This window comes from Monodelphis domestica, chromosome 3 (assembly GCF_027887165.1).
Source record: "Monodelphis domestica isolate mMonDom1 chromosome 3, mMonDom1.pri, whole genome shotgun sequence".
Classification (NCBI taxonomy): Eukaryota; Metazoa; Chordata; class Mammalia; order Didelphimorphia; family Didelphidae; genus Monodelphis; species Monodelphis domestica.
Window position 1 is genome coordinate 451,144,387 of NC_077229.1, and position 26,891 is coordinate 451,171,277.

Sequence of the window (26,891 nt, forward strand, 5' to 3'; positions counted from 1 at the left end):
ATTGTTTGCTAGGTAAAAAGGATAGTGACCTGACTTAAATTCCAAGATAACAAATTAAAGGATCTTTTTATTTCATAGAATTATTTTTCAATCTAGATTGTATTATATGTTTTTTATCATTTTTAGGTCACCATTTTAAAGCCCACAAAGCTGTTTTGGCTGCTTGCAGTCAGTTCTTCTACAAATTCTTTCAAGACTTTACTCAGGAACCTTTGGTGGAAATAGAAGGTAAATTCTTGTTTTCAGTTCAGTATTTACAATAAATGCACTATAAAGTGTTGATGAGATTGCAAACTTTTTTTAAACCCTAGTAGTTTTATGAGAGTAGTTTTACTTTCATAGTGTTTGGTAAAAGTGGTCAGTGAGTAGAAACTGTTGCATTGTTTATAAATAGATACTTAAGGAACAATAATAAGTGTTAGATTGTGTTCTAACCTTGGTTGAAACTAAATCAACATCTTTTTGTGGTGGTGTGATTGAAAATTTGTATAAAAATATTAGTCAACTGCAGCATTTACTAATCATCAATATGAAATGTATTATGAAATGAAAAGTTCCTCCACAACCATTGGAGGGAATTATTTCCTTCTCACAATTGTGGTAATGCTACTGGTCATTGCCCCTGGCATTGAGTAACTTGCCTTTTTACTAGCAAAGATAGGAATGAACGCTTCAGAGAAAATATGCATAATCCTAATGCTGCTTGGGAGTCTACTATAGGACTATTTATAAGACTAGCCATGTGTTAGGCCTAGGAAAAGGAGTTGGCTACAAGAAAGTGTGATGGAGACCAGACAAGCATCCAAGTTCTGACTTGAAAGAAAAATAGCTCTATCTGTGTATCTTTGCTTCTGCATCTATCAGTTAACAAGCACTTACTGTATACTGTAAATTGTGCTTGATGTTGAGGATACAAAGACAAAAAAGTTAACAGCCACTATCCCCAGAAAGCTAAGATTCTATCGGAGAAGATGACATACATATATGCACACATACGTGTAAGTGTATATATATCACAAATATTTACAAAGTTAATAGAAGATAATTTAAGGGAGATCAATAATGGTCTTATATGGGAACTGGCACCTGAGCTCAGTGTGGAATGAAATAGCAGTTCTAAGAGCCCTAGGGCCAAGGAGGGAGTGCAGAAAAACAGGAGATGAACTGTTGCATGTCAAGAATAGCAAGACCACTTTGGACTGTGAAGGAGAGTAATATATAATAACCTGGAAAGGTAGGTTGGAGGCAGGTTTTGAAAAGCCTTATACTCCAAACAGAGTAGTTTGTGTTTAATCCTAGAGACATGGGGAGCTAATAGAGTTTAATGAACAGAAAGTGACATTTTCAGGAATGCTTTAAGGAAATCATTTTGGCAGTTTTATAAAGTGTGGACTGTAGAAGGAAAAGATTTGAAGTGGGGAGACCACTTAAAGGGCTATTGGGATAATTCAGATAAGAATGATGAGAAAGTGAACTAGACTGGTGGCCATAAGAGTGGAGAGAAGGGGAGAGATGCAAGAGATGCAGAGAGAACCAGCAAGACTAGCTTAATATATATGTGGGATGAGGAAGAGTGAGGAATTGAAAGTGATTCTCAACAGAAATAAGATTGTTCTGAAGAAGATTGGGTTTGGGAGGGGAAATAAGTTTGATTTTGAACATAATGATCCTAGGAGACATCCATTTTGAATTGTCCAAAAAGTAATCAATGATGAAAGATTGGCATGTTAAGAGTTCTATGCTCAATATTTTTGAGTTTTCTTTATAGAGAAGATAATCTAACCCACGGGAGTTGAGATCGAGAGATCATAAGGATGAGTCTAGACCAGAGCTTTGGGGCATATCCATAAAATTAAGTGGTGGAATGGTCTGGAAAAGGAAACTGAGGAGTGGTCAAACCAGGTAGCAGGTAGACAAAAATCAAGGGAGAATTGAGTTATCTAAGAGGAGAGGCTAGACAACAGTGTAAAATGCACAGAATTTGAGAAATAAGAAAATGGCTTTGGGGAAGTGTTAAAGTTATGTTCAACCATACTTCAGACTGAAAACAGGTGGTTAGCTATTTTGATTTGGAATTTTCTTTTATTCTCAATGTTTTTCTGTCTATAAGAGTGGATTATCTAGGAAATATTAACTCAGTCCCAAGTTTTGGAGACAAAGGGAAAGAAAGGTTAAAGATTAAATGTCCATGATTAGATAAGTATGAATTTCACATTAGTCTAGATTAGCAGTTCTCAAAAACTGGTCTCAGGACCCCTGTATACTTATTTTTTTAACCCTTCCTTTCCCTTTTAGAAGCAATACTATGGATTGGTTCCAAGGTAGAAGAGCCATAAAGGCTAGCCAATGGGAGTTAAGTGATTTGCCCAGGGTCATACAGCTAGAAAGTTTTTGAGGACAGATCTAAACCCAGGAACTACTGTCTCTAGGCTTGGCTCTCATTCCATTGAGCCACCCATCTCTCCCCCTACCTCTATATACTCTTAGAAGTTACTAAGGACTATAGAAAGCTTTGTTTTGGTCAGTTATATAAATATATAAATAATTTCTTATTGGGAAAATAATTTTGCCCTTGGAGACATCCTGAGAGTGTTTCAGGGACCTTATAGGGTTTACAAGTCCACACTTTGAAACAACCTTACAACCTTCATGGTCTCAAGGAGTTTGCAGTGGAGGAAATTAGTATAGCCTAAAAGACTATTGCAGATGTTCACATGAACTAAAAGGATAGTATAATCTTATAGTTTGTCAATTTTTTATGGTGAACTGAGTAGGTGAACTAATCTACCAGCAAAAGCTAGGCAGCTCTGACTTTGGTAAAAATGATGGAGGAGTGAGACCAGGATTCAAAAGTGTCAGGTACTCTGTATACTTTAACTGCTGCTCTCTTTATTATGTTGGAGTTTTCTCAGTTTATTTTTGTTATTTTTGAGACTGACTCCCTATCTCAGGTTAGAAAGGGTAGTATTCACTCAGTGGCCCATTCCCACCACTGATGGACATAGAGCTTTGACTTGTTCCCTTTCCAAACTGGGCTAGTTCACTTCAATTTGGACAAACTGTTTCCCCTCCCTGCTCTAACCTCATTCCTGGAGGCTCACTATATTGGTTCCAGATACCCAATCAGCTTAGCCATTTGCAGCTTAGAATAAATACTTGTCCTCAGTGATCTACCAACCTCAAAGCTTCCTCGGTAGTTGGGATTAGAGGCATGCTACACTACCATGCCTGGTTGCCTAGTTTTGGGTTGTTTTTTAGAATTTTGTGCCAAGACCTTCATGGTCATTTAATCCAAACCTGTCATCTTAAAGATGATGAAATATAGGCCTAGTGAGGTTAAATGATCTGCCTAAGGTCATACTTATTGGTCAGTCGTGTCCAATTTACACAATTCTATGGCCTGCATCCATGGAGTTTTCTTGGCAAAGATACTGAAAATGGTTTTCCATATTCTTTTCCAATGTGTTCACATTTCATAGATGAAGAACTAAGGCAAATAGGGGTTAAGTGATTTGCCCAGGGTCACACAAGTAGGAAATGTTTGAGGTTGAATTTGAATTCAACTCTTTCTGACTTCAGGCCCTGGTATTCTATCTACTGCATCCCCTATCTGTCCTCAAAGTCACAGAGCTGGGATTCAAATTTAGGTTGACTAACTCAAAATTCATCTGTTGCCAAAAAAAGTTAGTAGTCAGCTCCTGCATTATGCACTGGAATTTACTTTGGTGACTGCACTGTCAGCTAATATAGTATAATATATTTTAGATACTCTTGCCTATCTATAATAATAAGACTAAGAAAAACACATAGCTGAATTGCACAGAGCTTCATTACCAGTTTCTGGTGCCTCAGAGCAGCATTCAAACAGAAGATTCTTCCAGCTCGATTGCTACTACTGCTTCTATGGTTAGTTTCCACCCATGGGGACTTTTTAAATTTAATTTTTATTTAGAATATTTTCCATGGTCACATGATTTATAATCTCCCTCCTATGTTATTTGAATTTGCACTAAAGCGATCCTTCAACATCAAAACCCTAATCACATCCCTATTGCACTACGTGATTGAGCATATATTTTTTTAATGCATTTCTGTTCCCACAGTTCTTTCTCTGGATGTGGATAGCATTCTTTCTCACAAGTTCCTCTGGATTGTCCTGGGTCATTGCATTGCTGTTGGTAGAAAAGTCTATTACATTCTATTGTGCTATAATGTATCAGTCTCTCTGTACAATGTTCTCCTGGTTCTGTTCCTTTCACTCTGCATCAATTCCTGGAGATCTTTCCAGTTCATATGGAATTCTTCCATTTCTTTATTCCTCAGCACAATAATATTCCATCACCAATAGATACCACAATTTTTTCAGCCATTCTCCAATCAATGGACACCCCCTCATTTTCCAATTTTTTGCCACCACAAAGAGCATGGCTATGAATATTTTTGTACAGTTTTTTTTCTTTTTATCTTTTGGGGTACAAAGTCAGCAGTGGTATGGCTGGGTCACAGGGCAGGTATTCATTTAAAGCCCTTTGCACATAGTTCCAAATTGCCCTCTAGAATGGTTGGATCAATTCACAACTCCACCAACAGTGTATTACTATCCCAATTTTGCCACATCCCCTCCAGCATTTATCATTTTCCTTTGCTGTCATATTGGTCAATCTGCGAGGTGTGAGGTGGTATTTCAGAGTTGTTTTGATTTGCATTTCTCTAATCAGGAGGGGTTTTGAATACTTTTTCATGTGCTTATTGATAGTTTTTATTTCATCATGTGAAAACTGCCTATTCATGTCCTTTGACCATTTGTCAATTGAGGAATGGCTTGATTAAATTTGATTTAGTTCCTTATATGTTTGGAAAATTAAATCTTAGAGTTTTGTTATAAAAATGTTTTCCCAGTTTGTTACTTTCCTTCTAATTTTGGTTGTATTGGTTTTATTTGTACAAAACTTTTTAAATTTGATATAATCAGTCATTTTACATTTTGCAATGTTCTGTATCTCTTGCTTGGTCTTAAAATTTCTTCCTTTTCCACAGATCTGACAGGTATACTAATCTATGTTCACCTAATTTATTTATGATTTCACTCTTTATATTTAAATCATTTACGCATTTTGATACCCATGGAAACTTTGCATTATCTTTCAAAAGAGAATCACTATGGATTAAGTATAGTAGAATACATAGTCTTCAAGTGTGTAAATTATTTGGACTGTAGTTTGAGGAACTCTTATGGTATGTATTAGTCAGAAATGTTATCTGATTGTCCTAGATTTAAAACAAATATAATGTATTGTTATTTGTTTCATTCCTTTTCCATTCCTAACCTTTTGGGCCATTATCCTTTTTTTCAAGGGCTAGTGTAAGGGGTAGACATGTTAGGGGTTTTTATAAAAGGATGAACTGGATTATTTAAGAATAGGGTCACCAGGAATTTAATTCCAAAGAGATTTATTTTAACTATTTATAAAAATATAGAAAGAGTGAAAGTAAGAAAATCAGAGAGAATAGGGTCCAAATTATCTAGCCTACACACTAAGTATTTTGCTCCAGCCCTGGGCTCAACCAAGGCAGGGCTAATAGTCCTTAGCCAGAGAGAGTCTCAGCCTTGAGCTGAGGTCTTGGGGATACAAGGAGCCTCTCTCAAGAGGGTAGATCTCTTCTGAGACTAGTCCCTTCAGAAAATCCAGGAAAGGAGTCATCTTTTTTTTTCTCTAACCCCACATGTAATTTAAGGAAAGTAGAAGCAGTCCAAGATCCTGTCAGAGCTCCTCCAAAGTTAACTTGAAGATGAAAGACCAAAGATAGCCCCTCTCAGGAAGTTCTTGGCATTTTTAAAGATCATTCCTTTTTGTCACTTCCTGTGACTTATCTCCCCTTACACATACCAATTACAGCTAAAGCTTTGCTTAGGACTGCCCAGGGGGCAGTCAGTCAATTCAGATTCATCACCCACTATCGCACACATGGGTCACAGACCTCCCCTACCCAATTGTAAGTGGGGTGTATAACTTCTGATGATTAAATCTAAAAATGGGCAGAGGAGAGCTAATTTAATCTTCACACTAGTCTCAGACTATACTGTGTTTGTGGGGCAGTTAGATGACTCAGTGGATAGAGTGCCTGGCCCAGAATCAGGAAGACCTGAATTCAAATTCCAACCTCAGACACAAGTGTATGATCTTGGGCAAGTCACTTAGCTTCTGTTTGCCTTAGTTTTCTTAACTGTAAAATGATGATAATAGCACCTACCTCCCAGGATTGTTGTGAGGATAAAATGAGAAAATAATTATAAAGTGCTTAGCACAGTGCTAGACACTTAGTAATCTAAATATTAGCTATCATCACCATTAGTATGGTCCATGGAGAAATAGTCTTTTTTAGTTTGGATGGTCTACTCTCATCTTAAGGTCATGACTATTCTACTATTTTTGACACCTTGTCTTGGTGGCTTATCCTCCAACTGACAATAACCTTCGTAAGGTAAGTGAACATAACTTATTTAAATGTTGACTCTTCTCCAGATAAACACAATGCTCTCCACACAATTTAATAGCTTGCCTTATATTGTATTTGTGGAATTACTATGCTGGGAATCCCTCAAGTCAGCATATATACCCTGCATTCTACCTAACTAGTTGTTTCTAATTCTGGCCTCTGGCCTCCAGTGGAAATAATTACTATCTTGGTTTCTAGTCTCAAGGAGCACACATTTGAGCATATTAACCCTAAGAAGGATTACATATCCTCTAGCAGATGAGTCTGGGAATTCTCTTTAATAGATAATTATATAAAAATACTTCTCTCTGACTCTTTTCTCTTCTTCCAGGAGTTTCCCTTAGAAATTCGTGTGCTTTCTTTCCAAACACTAGACTGAATTATAGAATTTGGAAGCTCACATGCCATTCCTAGTTAAATTACTATATTAGTGTTTTAACTCAATGACCAAGAAGCAAACGTCACACTTCACAGTATAATCTACTGGTTTTCCTTTGCGGTTGACTCTAACATTTGGGTTGATGTTGCACTAAATATTAAAACCACCCAAGTAGGGTAACACTCATTTGAAATTAAACTTTGGCTGTTGGCATATAGCCCACTTTTTAAAATATTTCTCTTGCTCGGGGGTGGGGGTGAGGGTGAGGGGGGTTTCCTATTAGTTTACAGGGAGAGAAGTCATTTTGTTACATTTCACAGCAGAGCCTTTCACCAATGTGGCTAAATAGTAGCAAAATACAGTTGTCCTTCCAGCTCAGTGTCTGCTCATTAGCAGTAAAACAACCAAAAGGCAAGAATAAGAAAGAAGTTCAGACTAGGTCTTTTGGTAATCCATTTCTGAATAACCAAGTTGCCTGCAATTTACTCATCCTGTAGGTTTTAATAGTGTTTATGCAATTGTTAGCCCATTAATTCAATAGTTGCTAATTTGTGGCTTTAGACCCTGGGCCAGGGGATAGGTGGGAGGGAAGGAGAGGGAGTGGAATAGAAAAATTATTGCAAAGGTCTTCAAATTCTTGTGCACACCAAATGTTACTGTTTTCATTTAGCTCTTAACAAAATATGCAGCATTATTTGGTATAATGTTTTCTGTAAACTGAACAAAATGTCTCATACATAATAAGCATTGCTAACTTAATTGTCTTAACTACCATTGTGATAAAATACAAATTCAAAGCATTACTGAATTCATAGTAGATTTTTGCTAACATGCATTTTCTTACATCATAAAAATTAAATAATTAAATAATAGAAAGTCCCAGGTGTTTTTTTTTTTTTTTTGAGAATCCCAGAAATTTTTTGATGGCCTCAAAACATTGCTTTAACTGGATTTAGTCAGTGGCTCCTATGAGGGTTTTCCTCAGAGACCATATCCAAGGATATAAAAAGAGTTAAGATACCACGAAATTTCTTTTGTAATTTGCATCTCAGGTACATTGACTTGCAAAGAATGTTCAATCCATTCTAGGCCAGTCTTTAAGTTGAAATTCTGCTGTTAACCTGAAAAGTTTAACTGTTTCTTCCACAACCATTTGTTTTTAACATTACCTTCCATCTTAGAATCAATACTGAGTGTTGGTTCAAAGGCCAAAGAGCAGTAAGGGTGAAGTAATGAGGGTTAAATGACTTGCCTAGGATCACACAGCTAGGAAGTTTCTGAGGCCAGATTTGAACCAGGACCTCCCATCTCTGGGCCTAGTTCTCAATCCACTGAGCCACCTTGCTACCCCTTTCCCCAGCCATTCTTTATCAACCATCCTTTTTGATGTGTGTCTTCTAGAGTATTTAGTACTCTACATGTAAAGTACATTTACACATAAAACAAATGGTTGTGATATATTGGTAAAGAAAAAGGCTTTTATGGCGTAAATTGGAACATAAAATTAGAATAAGAATTTGAAGAGTTGAAAGGAACTTGAGGTCATCTAGTTCAGCTTCTATATGCTATGAATGTCATTGATATATGATTTTTCATCTGTTAGGTTTTGATTATGAGCTATCTGCCCTTCAGTTAGGAGAGTTAGGTAATTTTTATGAAACTTCTTTAAAAAGCACGTTTGGCATTGTGATCCTTTGAAAGCATCTTCAGAAGTCATAATTAAAGGTAATAAATTATTAGTTTCTAGCACCAAGTCTTTTTTGCTAACTGACAGTTTCTAAGACATAAAGCACTTGTTAATTCAAGTTTCCTTGCAGGTGTAAGCAACATGGCTTTTCGTCATTTGATTGAGTTCACATACACAGCAAAACTAATGATACAAGGTGAAGAAGAAGCAAATGATGTATGGAAAGCAGCAGAATTTCTTCAGATGTTGGAAGCCATCAAAGCACTCGAAGTTAGGTAATATATTTCTATAGCAAGGTACATTACTATATTAAGTGATATTTTAAATGTGCAGCATTAAATATTCAAACATGGTATGTTTTATTCTATAAAGAAAAACTTTTACATGAAAAAATATTGGATTTGCATCATACTTTTGTGTTTAGGCAACTGGAATTATATATTCTCGAACTGGAAGAGGCTTTATTCATCTCCCTTATTCTACAGATGTAGGAACTAAGACCCATATAGAAGATGTGATTTGTTCACCCGTACCCAGGTAGCATGTCAGAGCCAGAATTTTAATATAGATCCCTTGGCTCCAAATTTAATATTTTCCACCATGCCACTCATTATCCACTCTCTTCCAATTTTTGGTTCCTGCCTAAAGTTATGTCAGGAGGATGAGTTGAGTTGTATCTTACGTGTTTTTATGAAATCCTTTAGAAAGACTGACTGGAATCTTTCTGCTCTTCATGGATCTTTTGGGCTAACTATAAACTGTAGTCCCCATTTAAAAGTTTCATTATGTGTGTGTTAATGTTCAAGAATGTTAAGTCTCTTCTAGGATTTAGGGGAAATTGTTTGCTCTAATTTTCAGTAGTGTGTTTGTTTCTAAATAGGCAAAAAAAAAAAAAGCAAAATTTGAGAACTTAAACCCAGAGCTCAAAAATAGTAACACTTTCAGCTATCCATGAAATTGTGTTTGGGGCATCCTCTCTGAAACATTTATATGCTATAGTTAAATAAAAAGATATGTAAAACATAGCATTATTAGTTTAGTAGTAAAACCTAGAAGGCAATTATTGTCTCTAAGATCCCTTACTTGTCAAGAAATTAAGTGGAAATTTGCCCCAAATATTTTTTTTTTAAACCCATACCTTCCGTCTTGGAGTCAGTACTATGTATTGTCTCCAAGATAGAAGATCGGTAAGGGCTAGGCAATGGTGGTGAAATGACGTGCCCAGGGTCATAGAGCTGGGAAGTGTCTGAGGCCAGATTTGAACCTAGGACCTCCCCTCTCCCCCAGAGGCCTGGCTCTCAATCCACTGAGCTACCCAGCTGCTCCCCCCCCCCCCCCAATACTTTTTGCTAATATTTGGGATGGCATTAGAGGTGACCTTTGGGGATATTTGCTTGAGATAGTTTTGGGACATGGGCTGAGAAAGGAGAATATATATGTATTAGTGCAATCAATGTAGGGGAGCTGAAAGCAGAGTATGAAAGGAAAGATATATTGCCAAGCCCCTTTAGAAGAACATTAAATCAGTGGTGTCAAACTCAAATAGAACTAGATCCTACAAATTAGCATTATCTTTATTGTGTTATATTTTTATTTATTTTGTTACACATTTCCCAGTTACATTTTAATCCTATTGGGACTGGTCAAGGCTGCAAGTTTGTTTATACCTCTGCTATAAATGATAAGTTCTTTCAGGGCTCATCAGAAGAAAGATTATAAAATCAATCTCAAATAATATAGCAGTTAAATAAAATATTAACTTATCTTTTTGGAGCATACGCACTAAATGCCCAGGTACAATTTGATTATTGTTAGTAATTTAGAATTTTACAAATTCTGAGTGTACCCCTCAAAAAGCATTTCCACACACCTGGCAAAACATGGCAAAAGAATTATGTAATTAAATATCCATTTCATACCATTATTTGAGGTTTTTTTTTTAATCATGCCATTACTTTTTTTTTAACTCTTATATTCTGTCTCTTGGAATTAATACTAAGCATTGATTCCAAGGCAGAAGAGCAGTAAGGGTTAGGCTAAGTGACTTGCCCAGGGTCATACAGCTATGAAGTGTCCACCTCATGGTCCCCATACCGTTACTTTTGAAAAAATCTTTTTATTGATTTTGCCAATATTTTCCCCTGTATACCTTTCCCTCAGAGAACTTTCCTATATTCTATCTATCTATCGATCTATCTATCGATATAGATATAGATATACCCTTACCTTCCATCTTAGAATCAATATTATGTATTGGCTCCAAGGCAGAAGAGTACTAAGGGCTAGGCAAAAACCTCCTGTTTCTAGAACTGGCTCTTAATACACTGAGGTACCCAGCTGCCTCCTATAACAAATTTTTTTTTTAATTTTTAAAACATTATTTTATTTGGTTGTTTTCATACATTATTCACTGGAAACAAAGATCATTTTCTTTTCCTCCCCCCGCCCCCATAACAAATATTTTTAAAGAAAAAGAGACCACCACCACCCCCTTCCCCTAACAAAATTGATTAGTACATCAAAAAAATCTGAAACTTTTTTCAAAGGTGGGGTGGGATGTAGTTCTTTTAAGCCACAGGTTATACTTGTTCTTTGTAATTTTGTAAATTGCACATTTGTGTGCAAATTTGCACATTCACATTTATTTTGTGTTTCTGTATACATTGTTTTAGTCATTATATAGTTTTCTTGATTCTGCTTATATCAGTTCATATAAATCTTTCTCTGCTTCTCTGTCATCATCATATTTGTTGTTTCTTATAGCAAAGAAATACTCTATTATGTTAATGTGTCACAATTTATTTAGCCATTTCCCCAGTTGAAGGCATCTACTTTGTTTCCAGTTCTTTGCTATCACAAAAAATACCGATAGAAATATTTCACAGGCCTCCTTGGTGCATAAGTCTGGTAGTGGAATCTCTGGATCAAAGAATATGGACATTTTGGTTACTTTAATTTGTATGCCTGCAGATTGCTTTCCCGAGTGATTTTGATTTACAGTTCCAGTAATAGTACATAAGCTGATGTATCTACCCTCCCACAATATCCTACTGACTATTCCTACCTCCCCATTGCAGATTTACAGTATATAAGGGAAGCCTTAGGATTTTAATTTTTTTTGTATCTCAGCAGTTTAGAATAATTTTAATAGTTTTTAATTGTTGGCAATTTTTCTTTTTTGAGACCTGTTTGTTGATATCCTTTGGCTACTTATGCATTAGAGAATAGCACATGTTTTTAAATCATTTATACATTTTGGATATCATCTTATAGAAATTCATTACAAAGATTTTTTTTTTTCCTATTCATCCACTTCACTTCTTATCCTACCTTGCTTTTTTTTTTTTTAAGCCCTTCCTTACCTTCCATCTTGGAGTCAATACTGTGTATTGGCTCCAAGGCAGAAGAGTGGTAAAGGCTAGGCAATGGGGGTCAAGGACTTGCCTAGGGTCACAGAGCTGGGAAGGCCAGATTTGAACCTAGGATCTCCCGTCTCTAGGCCTGGCTCTCAATCCACTGAGCTACCCAGCTGCCCCCCTACCTTGCTTTTTTAAAAAAAAGTATCTAATTCAACACATAACCTTAAAAATCTGTCCTACTTGTTTGTTATTCCTTCTATATTCTTTCTTGCATTTAAACCTGGTCTCTCTTAATTTTTCTTGACATCACTATTGGCACTCTCGCCCCTTTTCCTTCAGTTAATTAAAAGAAAGAGGAACACAGTTCATTGTCACATATAAATACAGTTAAGCAAAATGAATCCACAAAGTGGCCATGTCCAAAAATGTCTTCTTCTCTACCTTGTATGTATTACATCTCCATGAGGGTGTGGACAGCATACTTCCTATGCTTTCTGGACACATGGTTGGTCACTGCTTTGATCAAAGTTGTAGCATGGAAGATGTCATTTTCTATATATAAAGTTCTTAATTGTATTTTTTAAAACTTTTATCTTTTATCTTGGAATCAATACTGTGTATTGGTTCCAAGGCAGAAGAATGGTAAGGGCTAGGCTATGGAAGTAAAGTGACTTGGCCAAGGTCATACAACTAGGAAGTATCTGAGGCCGGATTTTGAACCCTGGACTTCTTGTCTCTAGACCTGGCTCTCAATCAACTGAGCTACCCAGCTGTTCTATTGATTGTATTTTTTGATCATTATTTGATTTGCTGTGAATTTCAGCATTTTTTGGAGTAATGATGGAAAAGTTGGACAGCCGGTTTCCAATATAGGCAGGCATCTTAGCCTGCAGTTTACTACTTACAAGTACTTGTTGGAATCTTCTTTGACTTTTTCTTTATTTTTTTTAAACGCTTACCTTCATTCTTAGAATCAATATTGTGTATTGGTTCCAAGGTAGGTGAAAGTGATAAGGGCTAGGTAATGGAGGTTAAATGACTTGCCCCCCAGGTCCCACAGCTGGGAAGTATTTGAAACAAGATTTCAACCCAGGACCTCCTGTTTCTGGATCTGGCTGTCCTTCCACTGAGTCATCCTTTTCTGACTTTCAGATGTAGTACCAAGTGGAGCACAATGCAATAATCAGTTTGGTGATATCCCTTCAGTTCTTTTTAAAATCAGCTGATTTTAACTCAATAATAATTGGGTATTATCCCAAGGGTTACATGTTAAGATGTTATCAAATAGACATTTTCATTTAGAAGTATACTTCATGGTAAGATAGTCTTATTTCCAAAAGTGTAGTGTCTGGGGGGAAAAGGTCACATAGGTAATAAATAGCAGATTGAGAGTTGAACCTAGGTTTTCTCATCATCTTAGCTCTTGAATCCCTTATACTTACCACATGGAGATTTATTATTAATAGAACCTGTTAATTTTGACAGTGATTGCAGCTTGATTTGAATATTGTAGCTGTTGTATTTGCAGGGTGTATGACATCTTTTTTTTGTTTATTTGTGCAACTTTGATGCTCTTCAGGAAACTAATCTCAGATATTCCCAAGGATTTAACTTATTTTTGTCCTCAGTAGATAGTACTTTTGCTAGTTTTAGCACATTTTAATGTAAATATTGGGCTTTCATAAGACAATTTTAATTTAAACTGACATGTATCTTCAAAGATATTTTAGACCCTTTTCATTTCCAAAATTACTTCACTACTGTCATAGTGCCATCAGTTAAAAGCCTATGATATATCCACATTGTAAAAAGTTACACCTTCTTAGAGTATTACTTTGATGGAACAAGTTGACAAAGATAGCTATATAAATAAAAAGTAGTATGAAGCACATTCTTTTTGTAGTATGTTAAATGACTATTATGTTCTTTTTTGTTTCTAGTATGTCAGGTTATAGTCTTTTAGTGGAACAATTTACTTGGTTAAAGGTAGTGTATGCTCCTATAGATTCATCAGCTATTAAAAAGGAAGTTACTTTAGACAAAGTTATCTAATCCAACACTCGTATTTTATCGATGATAAGATTTAGACCCAAAGGAGTAAAGTGACCAATTGTGAAAATTAAGTCATCTTTCATGTATGAAGATAATAGTACTTGTCATACTTTTTGAGTTTTTTACAGTAATGGGTTTATATTCACCTTTGGTATAGCAAACAGAATCTATTATCTTTCAGTTCCTTGGATACAATTTTTTTAGGTATTAATATTTAGCTATTATTGCTGACATTCCTAGTGTGTCTTTGAAGAGGATGTGAAAATTGTGCTATTGGCTAAAGAATCTGAGGCCATCCTAATAGGTGATTTGAATAATTTAAGCATTAGATGGCATAAAGATATATTTCTGCCAGTAATATCCAATATGAATGTTTTTTAGTTTCAGTTTTAGATGAAAGTTCTAGAATTCTTCTCCATGCTTTGGCAGGAGACATTAAAGTGAAACAGGAAACTCTTTATTGCGTAGATTTTCAGCCCGTACATTGTAGGAAAGGAGATAGACATTTATATAGTATCTATGATGTGTCACATAATGTGCTATGCTTTTTGTAAATATCTTTTGATCCTTACAGCAACCCTGTAAGGATGTGCTATTATGTCCCTTTTTACAGTTGAACAAATGGATGCAATAGCAGTTAAGTTACCTACCCCAGGGTCGCACAGCTAATAAGTGCTGAGGCCTAATTGCAATTTGGGTATCCTTGACTACAGACCTGGCACTCTAACCACTGTACCACCATCTGCCGCTATATATATTATATGGTGTATATTATTATAGTATAGAACTTTGGGTCAGGATACCTTTATAAACACTATTCACAATTGGTCATAACATACAACTGTGCTTTCTTGGTGTAGAGTAGTGTAATGACTGTAAAAATCAAAAAGTTTGTGATCTTTTTGTACTGCTGAGTATTATTACATCATTGCTTTTTCCAGTATATTCCCTATAGGAAGGCTCATGGTATTTATTTTGCAAGAGGCAAAGGTTGTCATATATTAACGATACATACACTGTCATTGTTCATGCATCTTAGGAACAAAGAAAATTCCTCACCACTAGAGGAAAATACAACTGCAGGAAAAAATGAAGCAAAAAAGAGGAAGATTGCTGAAACTTCCAATGTTATCACTGAATCGTTACCCTCTGCAGAGTCAGAGCCTGTGGAAATTGAGGTGGAGATTACTGAAGGGACAATTGAAGTAGAAGATGGCCTAGAAACGCTAGAAGAAGTAGCTTCTGCAGAACAGTCTATAAAATACATACAGAGCACTGGTTCCTCTGATGATTCTGCTTTGGCTTTGTTGGCTGATATTACCAGCAAGTATCGTCAGGGTGATAGAAAAGGGCAGATTCAAGAAGAAGATGGCTGTGCATCTGATCCCACAAGCAAACAGGTAGAAGGTATTGAAATTGTGGAACTTCAGCTGTCACATGTGAACAACTTGTTCCATTGTGAAAAATGTAACCGTTCATTTAAATTGTTTTACCATTTTAAGGAACACATGAAATCACACTCCACTGAGAGTTTCAAGTGTGACATATGCAATAAAAGGTATCTTCGGGAAAGCGCATGGAAACAGCACCTCACCTGTTACCACCTTGAGGAAGGTGGAGCCAGCAAGAAACAACGTCCGGGGAAAAAAATTCACGTATGCCAGTACTGTGACAAACAGTTTGACCACTTTGGGCATTTTAAAGAGCACCTTCGCAAACATACAGGTAATTTTTCTTTTTTTCTTTTTTTTGTCCTCCTTGTCTATAGTTTTATATAACAGACTTTTTTTCCTCCAGACATACCTTTGGGCCAAATGGTTGCTCTTTCAAAAGAGGATGGGACTAGTATTTATACTGTTTAAAAAAAAAAACAAAAACATTTTCTACTTTCCACTCCCCTTAGTATTGCAAAGATTTTTTATATGTTAACTTCCAAGCTATTCTCAGAAAATTGCTTGATAAATACATGGAGGTTTGTGGAAATCAGAGTCATTATCAACTTGCTAAGTTAATTATAAATTTTATATCTAATGGCTTATTCAGAGTGCTTTAGAAATCCTAATTGCAATGAATTTTAGCCATTCCCTTGCATGTTTTCTATAATGTCTACTCCAACCATCTGTTAACATCTGGTATGTATTTTGGGAAGTTCTCAGATTATATTGAAATAATTCCCTCCTTTGTCTCAGTAGAAATAGTAATCTGGGTATTTTGACCTAGTGTGACTGAAAAAAATAGGAAATACGCCTTTGTCTATTAATAGATGGGCAGTTTAGAATAAAATGTCCTTGGAAAGGTTAGACTACCTCCAAAGATTATTCAAATATCTTTCTACCTTTCATCCATTTGAAGATGGCACCAGTGATAATGCTCTCTTGAAACTGCTCATTGGCCTGGTATTGTTGAGATTTTCCTGGTCACCCTGTAGAGCTAGTTAAATTAGACTTACTCTATGAAGCCTGGAAGGCTTTTAATTGTATTTTTCTCTACTTGTACCTTTATATAGCCCCCTACCCCAAGGGATTAGCTCTTTTAAAGTAATGATACCTATTAACAATCTATAAAGTCAATATATTCATAGGCCAGCCTTTTATATGAAGCAAACTCAACTTTATTAAATTAGTAAAAATTGTACTTAAGTTTTAGTAAAGGGATAGGGCTCTTTTTCTATTCTGACAAGTTAAGAAGTTAAAGGTAAGTAGGTGGTTCTAGCATCATCTTTTCTTCCCACCAAGTGTTTGGCATGTGCAGTCAGTTCTGCTATACCTAGATATAATACATATCCAAAAAAATTGCACTATGCAAAATTGCACAATAAAAACCACAGGGTTGATAGGGGGAAAGAGGTTGGTACATAGTACTCAAAAATTTCATCTAATACACAGAAAAATAAAAGCAATCTCATAAAATGTTAGCACCGTTATATATCTTAAATGGTTAAGAAACACATAAACACCTTAATAAAATAGTAGCATCTACAATATTGAGCTGTATGTGGCCTTGGGCCTGCACTCCTCAGTTTGGGTCAGCAAAGTCTTGTGCAAAGTTGGGCAGGCCACAGCTCTGAACCAGGGTCCTGGTTGGAGAACATGGTGGAAGTGGGGAGTAGGAGTAAAGAGTTCTTGGCTCCTACTGAGTCACCAGAAGATAGACAATAAATATGGCATTCTACCTTGATGAGGACCTGAAATTTACTTGTAGAAATGGGCATTGGAAGGTTTCAGATTGTGCATTTTTGTGAGGTGGTACAGTTTTCTTCACTCTTGTGAAAGAAATTGGGCATGTGCAAAGTCAAATTTCAATTTATGCTCAAAATGTTCTCTTAATTATCAATCTCATTAGAATATGTTCTTGAAACAAACATTATAGCAGAAATGACTGTACTTTTCATTAGTTTCTATTGTTTGTAATTTCATATTTTTTGTAAAATTTTTTGGAAACTTTGAAGACTTTTTGGAAACAGTTAAGGAATCCATATCCCAAGTGTTTACTCTTATTTTTCAAATTTTAAATACTATGTAAATGTGAGTTGTTTTTTTTATTTTATTATTATTTTATTTTATTTTTTTAATGTGAGTTTTTATATATTGGTTAGAAGTAGCATGGATAGATCGCTAATGTAGGAGTCCAGAAAACTTGGATTTAAATCTTGCCTCCTGGAACTTAATGTTCCTGGGCAGATCACTTAACCCAACAGGGTCTAGGAAATTCCCATATCATTAGTTCTTTAAAATCTCTGAAGTCATAGAGCCTTCCTGTATTCCCACATTATATTAAGGAATTCAGCAGAATATTTCCCCTTTCCCTTTTGTGTTAGAGTTAGATGGCATAGTTTTAGAATTACTATGCCATTTTTATGGAAAGCCCTGAGAGAATAGAGCTGTTTTAAAGATGGTTTCAAACTGCCAGGGGGCAAAATGAAATTTTCAAATCTTTACTTTCTTACTTAAGTAAAGAGTAATTCAAATCTGGGTTAATCATTCAGTTATGAATTATTCAGATCCAGTGCTCCTTTGCCCTAAATATCTTTTTGATTATTTTACTGTTTCACCAGAAGATGGCAGAATAAAGAAATAAAAGAAATTAAACTCAAACCAGTTTGAGTTTCTTAGAAACTCTGATTTTTAAAATCTACCATTAGGGAGGTATATAAAGTATAATAGATTTTGATTTTTTTTTGTGGGTTTTAGTTATCCATCTGTCACCAACACTGAAAAATAGTGGATTGTAACAAAAGTGTCAAAATAAATTTATGCAAGTAATTCTTAGCAAACTAGAAACTCTGAGTGATAAAGGACCATAAAAACTTAAGTCTAAAGAATTTTAATATATGTGTGTGTATTTATGTATGTATATGTGTATCCATGTACCATATTTTTTTCCCTTTGGATTTCTAGATTGTAGCAAAATGTCACATTTTTTCTTTACCATCAATTATCTTTATTCCTCCCACTAATTTAGAGAAGAAAACTAAAGAAAAAAATTTGTATTGTATCTGTATTTCATAACGGCTATTGTGTCAGCAGAAAATTTTTTTTAAACTAGGTATAATTTCCTTGGTGTAGACGACAATATATTAAAGAAACAAATAATATTTGGGTACTCATATCCAAAGAGCATACATAAGATGAGGGAGCAAGTTAATAATTTACCTTTGCGGTTTCTCATCCTTCTTTCTCTGTCCTATATTTTCTTGCCTTTCTTGATTTCCCTATTTGCTTTCAGTTGTTCACATCTTCTAGCATTACAAATATACATCAACTTCCAGACCTGAACTAAAGATTGGGTGGTGGGAAAAAACTATGCCAGTAAGTATTAAAGAACAAATGATTTGAAGTTGATTATATATAAAAATTGAATGGTTCCTAAGGTCAGACATCCCCAGAAACCCCCAGCAAGTATATATATCCCTTAGTCATTAATATAGGACCTATCTGAGGGAGAAGGCAAAAAAGTCACAATTCATTTGAGTGAATCCATATAACAAGTAATGTAAATTGATGGTTTGTAAAATTTGTAGCATTTTAAATGTATTCAAAGAAGTTGTGGGTATCAGTCCTTGTGATTGCTGGAATGAAGTGGAATGCATTCCTCCTCACTGGAGGTTTTAAACCAAAGACTGGACATCCACATTTTGGTTATATTGTAGAGGGGATTCCTGTTTTGAGTACTGCTTTGATTAAATGGCTTTTCAGGTCCCTTCCAGCTCAGATAGTTTGCTTATAATGAATTCAGAAGACTTAAGAGAAAAAAATTTTAGTAGCATCTATTAAAAATATATATATAATAAGCTATTTCCCCAATAAGGAAAGAATCTGCCCTTTCCAAATAAGGAACATTTTTTCCTACTGGTCTCTTTTTTTTTTCTAATGGTGAGAAAAGGCATAAGAATCAGGATATTTGGGGAATAGGATTCCAGTTTTAGCTCCTGTTGCCTTGGTTTTATAGAAATATGAACATCATTTTTTCTCTATGGTCTTTAGAGTCTATGCGTGTAAAACAGGATGATAGATAATGTTTGCATATACCACCTGTTACATGTTAAGAATAAGCATGATGATGAATTTCTGATTTAGTAGATCACATTTTGAAGAGAATGATCTATATATTTATGGTGTATGCCTGTTTACATATATATTAGGTTCTGGGGATATAAATATAATACACATATTCATATACCTTAGGTGCTGGGGATATAAAAACAAAAACAAAGCAGTCTCTTACTTCATGGTTCTTTTGTTCTGCTTGGCAGATGACAAGATATATACAGAGTAATAAGCCCAATGTAATTTGAGGAAGGAGAAAACACTTAACTGGAAAGATAAGAGAAGATTACAAAAAAGATACTACCTGAGTTGAGTCTTGAAGGAAGATAAAAATTCTGAAAGGGAGAAATGGGCATGTGCATCCCAGGCATGGGGAGATAACTTGTACAAAGGTGGGAGATTGAATACTAAGTTCAGGAAATAGATGTCAATTTGACTAGAATTTAGAATGTGGGAAAGGGAATAATATGAAATGTACCTAGAAAAAGGTAGCTAGGAGCCAGACTCCAGAGATTTAAATGCTAGTACAAGTTGGTAATTTACCTTAGAGTCAATAGGCTACCATCGAAAGTTTTTGAATCAGGATGTGTCAAACCCATCCCTTAGGAAGATTATTTTTATACTTATGGGAAGGATAAATTGGAGAAGGAGATCAATTAAAAGACCATAATACTAGTGTATGTAGGTGAGAGATAATGAAATCTTGAAACAGGGTCTAGGCCATGTGGTTGGAAAGAAAGGGGATAGGATAGAAGTGATGTTTAGATAGAATCAATAGGACTCAACTAGTGATTGGATATGAGGGGTACAAAGGTAGAACCTTTCAGGCTAAATTTGTCTTGTTGCATAATTTTTTTTTAAGTCAATAAGAAAAAAGACAAAGTGGACTTTTGTAGTCTGCACTTCTGAGATTTTTTGTAATGAATTATTTGTGAAAGTTTGTATCTCCTCCGGTTTTTGGTTTTTTTCAGGGATGCCTTAGATCCATACATGGACTATTATTATAAAAATATTATAGAACTGAGAATGAGTTGTACGAGCTGCTGGGTTCTTGGTTGCCCTGTTGGGGGATAATTGCAGTCTTTGACCTTTTCTGTACTTAAAAAAATTTTTTTCCATTGAGATCTAGAAAATCAACTCTTGAGTACCTTTAATATTGTGTTGCCTCCAGCATGAATTGCTTCCGTGTGTGTTTGGCTAGTTCCAGGTGTTCTTCCCAACTTCTTTAAATGGCATTGCTGTTTCCTTTCATAACACCTCTGATACTGAGGAATTAGTCTAAAGTACTAGTTTCACTACCTGTGTGGATGACAGCAAGTCATTGTAAATAATCCATTCCGTTCTAATTCTCCTATTTTAATCTACATGTAGTAGTATTTTTTTTTCCATATTAAACCCCTAGCCTTTCCATCTTATAATTCAGAGTAAGTATTGGTAAGAACTAGGCAGCTGAGGTTAAGTGACTTGCCCAAGCTCACACAGCTGGAAAGTGTCTAAGGCCAGATTTGAACCAGGTTCTCCCAACTCTAGGTGTGGCTCTATCCACTGAGCCACCTAGCTGGTCCCTTTCTACTATGTGTATTCTTGAGATAATTTGAATCTCATACCAAGCTCTCTGTAGACTTTTTTCCCCCTCATCTGCTTTTCACTGTTTTATGAAACAATTATGTGGCCAGTAGTCTTCATTTACCTCAGGGGTTTTAGTTTTTTTGTATTGTAGACCCTTTTGGCAGTTTGGTGAAAATGTGTGGATCTCTTCTTAGAAAAATGCTTTTAAATGAAAATAAAATTAAATGACTGCTACATCTATAATGAATTGTTTCCTATGTGTTAAATGATAATCTTATGGAGGGCATTGTAGATCTAGTATGCATCATAAAACTCATTTTCCTCGAATTTTTGCCTACATTTTTATGTTTCGCTCCCTTTTCATCCTCTCCCTTAAAAGCCCCCCCCCCTTTTTTTTTAATGACAGAGATGAATACAGTAAAAGCTAAACAAATTTGCTATGCCTGACAGAGAACACATTTCCTTCCTTCCACATCTTATAGCTCGTCACCATTTTGACTAGAGGCAGCACATATTCTTCATAGCCCTCAAATCCACAAAGACACAGCTGATCACTGCATTTATTAAGAGGGCTAAAATCTTGAAATATTTGTTTGCTTTTACTGTCGACATATATACAACTTTTCTTGAAGAATATGTGATGAACAGATGTGAATATTCAGCTTGGTCTCCTTGCCTTTGACCTCTTCATTTCCTTGATTTTGAATTATGCATTCCAAATGTAGGTTTTGTCATCTTTTCCTGTTCTGATTTTGCAGATATGAGTTTAAGATCTTTGTAGAATTTTTCTACTTTTTCTTCTGTAAAATTTATGTACCAGCTGCAGATATTCTTTTTTTTTGCAGATATTCTTAGCAGAGTCCTGTTTGCTTAGCTCATATGAGCACTGTAAGAATTTCTTATTGAGTTCAAATATATTTATTAACCAGCTACTACATGCAAGGTACAGAGCATATAAAGTAAACAAGTGAGTCACTTCCTTCAAAGAGCTTACACTCTACTAGAGGAATATAGTCTTTGTACAAATAGTGTAATACAAAGTAAATTAGGAGAGAGGGTGGTTAAAACGAGAAGTAAGGGAAGATTTCAGGGCACTTGAGCCAAACCTGAAAAAGAAAAGAAAGATTTTAAGAAATAAAGATGGAATGGGTACATTCAGAGGAAGCTAATCTGTGTGAATACATGGAGGTTAAGAGATGGTTCACTAAATTTGGGGTTCACAATTTATAGGATTTTGACTGGAATATTGAATGTATAACCATGATTAATGTCAAAGCCTGAACTATATTGAGGAGCAAGTTTATGGAAGGCTTTTAATGTCAGAGGTATTAGGGAAACATTGAAGGAGTGACACCATCAGACCTGTACTTCAGGATTATTATTTTACCATGGAGGATGGATTAGAGAGAGAAGAGACTGAAGCTAGGGAAACCAATTAGGAAACTGTACAGTAATTCAAATAGAGGAAGTGATGAGGATCAGAATTAGGGCAGTGGTCATGAGTAGAGAAAAGATATATCATGGAGTGGTAGAGCCAATACTTGAGAACTGATTGGATTTAGAATGGAGAAGATGTCTAGGATGACCTTTAAGGTCATATATGTGTAATAGTGAGTAAACTGATTTAAAGTGTAAGTTTCTTAGTGGTAGGTGCAGGTTTAAGTGTGGAAGGGATATTTTGTTCTATTTTGGGCATTGTTCAAAGTGCCTACAAGATGTTTATGAGATGTCTAGCAAAAATTTGATAATGTGAGACTGGGGTTCTGGTGAGAAAGTCGGCTACATATATAGCTTTAGAATTCACCTGTGTACAGAGGACAGTTGAACCAGTTGGATGGCCAGTGATAAGAGAGAAGAAGGAAGGGGGAAGAAAGGAAGAGGGAACAAGAGAGCAGGATAGAATCCTCAGTGTCATCCATCCAAGGTGACTAAGAAGCAGCTATTGCAACACTAGGAGTTGAACAATTTCTTGGAGGCTAAGAAAGGATGAAGAAATTCAAGAGGAGGAGCAGAAAAGTGCCTTAGCACAATTTTAAAAGTTTTATGCTGAACTTCACAGAGATGTTTGATTTTACAACAGAACTTTCAACTGCCTCTTCATTTTTTAGCTCCTGCAAATCCAAATAGCATTTGTAAATTGTCTGAAGCAGCAATTGCAATAGAAAGTATAATTAACGATGACTGACATGTTATTTTTCTTCTTCATTTTAAAATAAAGAAAATTCAGAATTCTAATTCCAATTAGGTTTTAGAATCCATGTGAAACTGAAAGCCCTGGTAAATGGATATTTAATTCATATGTGATTTCATGTGGTCAGAAAGGTAGGCCATGGTAACAATACGATAATATCTTTCTTATATAAGAACAAACAGAACTTGGCATAATTATTCACAATATTGGATCATAACAAAGTCTATTCAGGAAATGTAGGGAACTGGTTTAGTTTGTAATTGGCTAGCCAGTGGAACTTAACCCTGCCTCAGACAAAGGCTTGTTCCATTCACACTGTCATATTTATGTATCCTTCAGGGCATGCTGTATTTTATTGGTTTGTAGAGTGCTACACATTATTTTAAAATAAACACTGGTATGCTCTTCTAGATTTCACCATAAGTAATTTAGTGAGAAATCAACAGCTGACAGGGTGACTCAAGGTAGGATCAACAGAGGAATTTTGAGGACTTAACTAAGATCAATTCAATCCTATGTCATCTGCCTAGTCCTTGAAAGTCACTTTATGTACTTCTTATTCAGGTTGTTCAAGTGAAAAGTGAACTAACATTCAATTCAATAAGATAGAGGAAATTTTTTAGAAGAAAATATTTTACTTTAATACATTACAGTTATTGCAGAACGAGTATTAAAATGAAAATAAAGTAAAATATCAAAACATTGGAAATACTAAAGCTTTATTAGTTGGGGTGGTTTCTTGTTTTCTAATAAATTTAAAGAAAGTATAGTAATATAGTTATTTTTAAACAGTCAAAACTTGAATAATTGTTTTTACAGTTTAAGATGAAATCAGTAACAACAGAACTATTGTAGTTTTTGCAATCCAGGCTGAGATTTCCTGCTCTGATTTGGACTTAGCACAATGCAAGAGGTAGCTTAAAATGCTGGGAAGAGCATTGGCTTTAGAGTCAGACGGCTCTGGTTTCAAGTTTCACTTTTCTAAAAGGATCTTGGATATACTTCTCTCTTCTTCCATTTCTTCATTTACAAAATGTGGACAATCCCTGCCCTACCTCCTTTCATATGATGTTGAGAATCAAGTACAATAATCATAGCTCACATTTATATGGTATTTTGCCTGTGTGATCCCATTTGAAATCATAGGTGTGAAAGTGTTTTATGAAATATAAAACTGTCTTACAAATGTAAGATGGCCATATAACTGGGCATAAATGTGTAGGTGAGAAAAAACTAGAAATGTGCATGCTTGTTTCTATAGGGTATCATTGCTTGTAACTAAATAATTGCATTCCTTCCCAAATACAATGTTTTAGTTTTTTAATTCCAGTAATTTATTGGGTGAACAGATTGTCTTATGTTTGGCTGTTTACCTGAGTCTAATGGTTTATGAATAATGGAGAATCATTTAGTGATAGTGTGGTACCATGGAAAGAGTTGGAGTCAAAACCCAGGTTTGAATCTTGCTTCTAGTACTTAAAATGGATAAGGCTCTTAATCTCTATATAAAATGAGAATAATAATATCAGTAGTATATTTTTACAGAGTTGTTATAAGGCTTGGGTCATGTATGTAAAGCTCTTTATAAACCTTCAAGTGCTAGATGAATATCAGTTTTTGTTCAGTTTTTTTCTGTTAATCTAAATGACTTTATTTAAGCAGTAAGGTATAATTTAGCAATAAAGCTACTCATTTAAAAGAAAATTTAAATGACCTTAAAAGTGCATATTAAATTTGATAATATAACAATAGCATTTCCTGATTATGTCCCCTTCTCATTTTTTGTTTTCTGCATATTTTAAAGTATTGGTTGATTCTTTTTTTCTTTTGTGGTATCTCTTGTCTACTAACTGAAGACCCAGCCTCTTTATAATAGATAGCACTGTCAAGTAAAACAAATCAGCATATTGTCTGTGACTGAAAAAATATATAGCATTCTGCACCTCAAATTCATCACCTCTCTCTTCCAAGAGATAGGAGTCATTCTTCAATATCATCTTCTGAAGTCATGATTAGTTGCTGGTTTGGTCAGAGATCTGAAGCCTTCCTTCTTTCCAATATCAATTTCAAGGCAGAAGAACTGTAAGGGCTGGGCAATGGCAATTAAGTGACTTGACCAGGGTCACACAGCTAGGGAGTGTTTGAGGCTAAATTTGAACCCAGGACCTCTCATCTCTAGGACTGGCTCTTCATCCACTGAGTCATCTAGCTGCCCCTAGTTGTGAAGTCTGTTAAAAAAGTTGCTTCCTTTTGTGTTGTTACGATCCTTAAATATAAATTGTTTTCTTGTTTCTGCTCATTTTATTCTGTTCATAAAAGCCTTGCCCAGATTTCTCTTAATCCCTTCATATTGTTCAGTTTTCAGTATAATAATTCATTTCATATACTAAAGTTTGTTTGGTTGTTTCTAGTTAGTGGCAAACCCCTGAGACTTCTCTTCACTCTGAAATATAGATCTTCATGAATAATATATAGGATGTCATAAAAGTGTTAGTCCATTTTTAAGTCATACATACATATTTCTCAGTGGTGACAGTTATTCAGCAAGCAGAAAGCATTTCCCCCTAAACCTGGGAGTACTGTCCTAGAAATATACGGGCTACCTACAAGGAAGACTAGTACCAGGGCACGTGTAGGGAATAGAGGTGGCCTGAGCAACTCAACCCTGGAACTGCAGGACCTTCCTAAGCTCTTTTCAATACAGTCCCCTCACAAAGTTAACTGGAACAGGATATCCATGATGGAAGGATTGTACTATTGCTCATCTGGGCCAGTGGGATCTCAGTTGGATAGGCCAGTCTTTGGCTACTTTGACTGTAGAAGTTTTTTTAAAGACCTTATTTTGATATATTGATACCAAGTATCAATTTCAAGGCAGAAGAGAGGCATGGGCTAATCAGTTGGAGTTAAGTGCTTTACCCAGGGTCACACAGCTAGGAAGCGTCTGAACCTACAGTCTCCAGGCCTGGCTTTTTATCCACTGAACCTATTTAGCTATTCCTTCCTATGGAGATTTGAACTTGAACTAGTCTAGAAAGTGTTTCAAAGTCTTAAAATTTTTTTAAATAAAATCCTTACCTCCTGTCTTAGTAACAGCTCTTAAGACAGATAGGCAAGAGCTAGGTAAATGAGGTTAAGTGACTTGCCCAGAGTCATATAACTAGGAAGTATCTGAGGCCAAATTTGAACCCAGGATCTCCCATCTCTAGACCTGGTTCTCACTCCACTGAACCACTCAGCTGTCCCACAAGAATCCTTTCTACAATAATTTGGAACTATGTGAAAAGGGCTTTAAAAGAATGCCTGCCCTTTGACCCAGCCATATCACTGCTGGGTTTGTACCCCAAAGACTTGTACAAAAATATTTGTAGCCACGCTATTTGTGGTGGCAAAAAATTGGAAAATGGGGGGGGGGGCTCTATTGGAGAATGGCTGAACAAATTGTGGTATCTGTTGGTGATGGAATACTATTGTGCTCAAAGGAATAATGAACTGTAGGAATTCCATATAAACTGGAAAGACCTGGAATTGATGCAGAGTAAAAAGGGCAGAACCAGGAGAACATTGTTCATAGAGACTGATAGATACACTGTGGTACGATCAAATGTAA

The 26,891-nt window shown here is 35.5% G+C and overlaps 1 protein-coding gene across 9 annotated transcripts in view; it reads left to right on the forward strand.

The window, feature by feature from the left end:
- Positions 1–26,891, forward strand: part of ZNF131 (zinc finger protein 131) — a 36,173-nt gene that overhangs the window by 2,479 nt on the left and 6,803 nt on the right. For 5 of the 9 annotated variants that reach the window (XM_016431584.2, XM_016431583.2, XM_016431585.2 and 2 more), the window contains exons 3-5: positions 127–228; positions 8,695–8,839; positions 15,015–15,700. In XM_016431584.2, coding sequence (XP_016287070.1) covers positions 127–228; positions 8,695–8,839; positions 15,015–15,700 — 933 coding nt within the window. Of the gene's footprint in view, positions 1–126; positions 229–7,129; positions 8,603–8,694; positions 8,840–15,014; positions 15,701–26,891 lie in introns of those variants that run through there. The other 4 variants (XM_056824579.1, XM_016431587.2, XM_056824581.1 and 1 more) reach the window with 3 other exon arrangements.